The sequence below is a fragment of the Hipposideros armiger genome, unplaced genomic scaffold (assembly GCF_001890085.2).
Source record: "Hipposideros armiger isolate ML-2016 unplaced genomic scaffold, ASM189008v1 scaffold_236, whole genome shotgun sequence".
In the NCBI taxonomy this organism is placed as follows: Eukaryota; Metazoa; Chordata; class Mammalia; order Chiroptera; family Hipposideridae; genus Hipposideros; species Hipposideros armiger.
Window position 1 is genome coordinate 175,500 of NW_017731586.1, and position 3,433 is coordinate 178,932.

Sequence of the window (3,433 nt, forward strand, 5' to 3'; positions counted from 1 at the left end):
ACGGGTTCGCGGGCCACTGGAGCCCAATTAGCTCTTTTCAGCTGCATCTCTGTTCGCGCATCCTCGCGTCCTCTCGGCCCCCGCGTGGCAAAAGAGATGCCCACCCCCAGGCAGCAGCCACCACAAAACTCTCCCTTGGCTAAGGACCCAGAGCCTGGTACCTCGGACCGTTAGAGACTAAGGCGGGGCGAAGTTACGCGTGCGCGCTGACGTCACTCCGACGCACGAGCACGCCGGCCCCTCCCCAAACCCGCGGCTCCGGTTTCCGGCGGGAGAGGGTACCGCGGTGTAGAGGGGGAGAAGCTTCGGTTTGTTTCGTGACGCTTGCTGCCGGCGGCTGTACTGTTCCCTGGTAGCCGTCAGAATGCCTCACTTGGAAAACATGGTGCTTTGTCGCGAGTCCCAGGTGTCCACCTTGCAGTCTCTATTTGGAGAGGTATTGTGGTCAAATGATCTTTTCTCTTTCAGATCCCGGAGGCTAACGTTTCCGAAGTCTTGGGACGTGTTCCTTTTGTGTGTGTCGCAAAAGGACTGAAGGGCAGTAGAACATCTTTTGCGTTGATATGGGGGTGTTGTAGGTCTACCCCTCTCCTTCACCCAAAATAACTTGTGTTAGTCCCTTTAAAAGAAAACCGCACATGAAGGACGGGCCTGCTCCTGCAGGACCTGTTCGTTTACAGACACGCCACACTTTTGAGATGGTGTTAGCTCAAAGTACTCACTAGCGGTTGCTTCTTATTTTAACCCAACTGAACAGGATTTTAAACAACAGGTGTGTTTGCAGAGTGTTATTTATTCAAATGTAGGTTCGCACATTTCAGTGAGGTAGTTGGTGTAAGTCAAGTGTGTATAGATGGTTGTTTTCAAGATCAGTGAGAGCCAAAGCAGTGCTTCAGGTTTAAAACTTCAGCGGCTTTTCCCAGATCACTCCAACCAGAAGTGGTCCTCCGGAGAATGAATATTGAGGAATAGATATGAGCAGTATCAAGGTGGTATGGGTCACAGAAAGGATTTGGACCTTTACTTTTACTGCAAACCATGTTTAACAATATCACTTTTTTTGCAAGGTGCTGTGTATGTGAGAGATTCAAAAAACTAGTTAATATTTTTAAGCAGAGGTTCAACAAATAAATACTTACTGAGCACCTTCTCTGTGTCAGGCACTGTGCCAGATCCTGGCTTATTATAGTTTATGTTAGGGGGGTTTATGAAGGTGACAGGACCTAAATAACAATGCAAGGGTTCAATTTAGTTCTAGGGAACAATAAGAAGAATGTTATGAGGGGGGATGTTATTAAGCACCAAATAATGAACGCAGACAAGCGTGGCAGGATTCTATAAAGGAAGAGTTTTAGTGTAGCTTGAAAACATTTTCTGAAGGATGTTTTGAACTTTTCTTTAAAGGTAAAATACAGTATTTGTATAACAGAGATGCTCAAGAAGCATTTAATTCTTGGGACAATTTTTGAGCTACTTAATTTACAAGATTTTTACATACATTTTCAAAAAAGGATTAATGTATTAAAACATCCATTTTTAGTTTATTTTTAGGGTTTGGGCTGCTTTTGCCATAGGCATATGGCATTTAGAAAGTTTTTTCCTGTATAAAACTGATTTCCAATTTGTCTTGCAAGAGGAAATGTATAACTTAGTGGCTAGAATGTAATAAATGTTTGTGATTATTGTGGTGGTAGGTGATGATCATAGAGACTACTTTCTCATGGAAATTGCATCATCTAGTATTCTTGTAATTATTTTTAAAATGTATGTCTTCTGACTATAGACTATGTGCTCCTTCAAAGCAGATTGTCTTTAACTGATATAGTCTTCAGTGTGTCATGGTTTTCAGCATTTAAATGTTCATTGAATGACAGACATATTTGTAGTAGTATTTTCACTAGGCAGCTGACTCTTAATACATTACTGGAGGATCTTGGGAATATGAACTTTAAAATATGTGCTATGTAGATTTTATCGTTGTTTTATTTGATGAAATGTATACACTTAGGCCAGGGTAATTTAGTGTGCATAACTCGAAAGTATCCTGTAAGTTCTCCTAAGAACAGAGGACTCTTGAAATCCTTCTGACCCTGTGATTACATTTGCTTAATTAAAGCTTTAAAATGTATAATGAAGTTGCAGCCTGTGTGGGGATTAGATTCTTTACAAAAGCGTTAAAATAAAAATGAAGTGTGGTCAGAAATTATCTTTGAAAAACCTCTTAAATCTCCTATAAATTTGAAAATACAAAAGTTTGTATATATAAATCTGTATAATGATATAAAAAGTATAACTATATATATTGGGTCGTCGGGAAAGTCATGACGTATTTTTCTATGTTTTTCAAAGCAAAAATGCATCATGACTTTCCCGACGACCCAATAATATTACAGTATATAATAAATATGCCAAATATAATTTTTAGAAATTTTGATTTTTTAACAGAGGAACTGCTTAGAGTTGAATTCAGGTACATTCAAAGTGTGGTGATGACTCCACTGTATGTTCACTTTTGAAATAATTTGGATTGAATATTTTACTTTACTACATCAAACTTTCTTATGAGTTGATAAATGTTTATTTTCTGTTTTGCATGTGCAGATTAAAATTTGTCTTTTCTCTTCTAGAGACATCATTTCAGTTTCCCATCCATTTTTATTTATGGGCATACTGCCAGTGGAAAGACCTATGTAACACAAACTTTGTTGAAAACTTTAGAGGTAAGAATAACCCTAAATAAACTCAATGTTAATTGATTTTTACTCAGAGCCCTAGAAATGGAAGGGATCTGGGAGATTATTTAGTCCAGTTTACTTTTCTCTGAAGCAATATCATCTACATAAAACACTTCTGACCAACTTTTGTTTAAATACCTTCAAGACTGTAAGCTTCAGAAAGGATTATTAGGATAACTTGATCCTTGATGTTAGAAAGTGATTTTTTATTTCTAACTTTCATTGGCTGATAATATTTGGGGAAAAACATACGTGATGATAAATTCTTAAAAAAATGTTGAAATCTGTTTCTTTCCCATTGTTGTATTTATAATATTAATACTGGTAATTCTGAATCTCCACAAATACAAAACTGAATATATCACCTTTACCCTGCCTTTCTTCCCATAATGCCTATCACATAGTTGTCTAAACTTTCTTTTTCCTCATCTTCACTCTTATGGTAAATCGAACCAGTAAACACGTTCTACTCATTCTACATTATTAATGTCTTGATACCATGTACTTTTAATCATAGTCATAACTATCTCCGTTTCACTTACCAGTGTTTCTTCCATGTATTTCTGCAATAGTCTCTTTTTTTTTTTTTAAAGATTTTTATTGGGTAATTGGGGGGATGGGAGCAGTGATGGGGAATTGGGGGAAGGGGAACAGACAAGTTGCTGTCGTTTTGTTCTTCAATCTAGTTGTGGAGGACG

At 37.9% G+C, this 3,433-nt stretch overlaps 1 protein-coding gene across 1 annotated transcript in view; it reads left to right on the top strand.

Annotated features, from left to right (window-relative positions):
* The first annotated feature begins 252 nt into the window (after positions 1-252).
* The window catches only part of ORC5 (origin recognition complex subunit 5), a 76,001-nt gene continuing 72,820 nt past the window's right edge, over positions 253-3,433 (top strand). The window contains exons 1-2 of the mRNA XM_019655144.1: positions 253-436; positions 2,628-2,720. Coding sequence (XP_019510689.1) covers positions 365-436; positions 2,628-2,720 — 165 coding nt within the window. The 5' untranslated portion in view covers positions 253-364. The remainder of the gene's footprint in view (positions 437-2,627; positions 2,721-3,433) is intronic.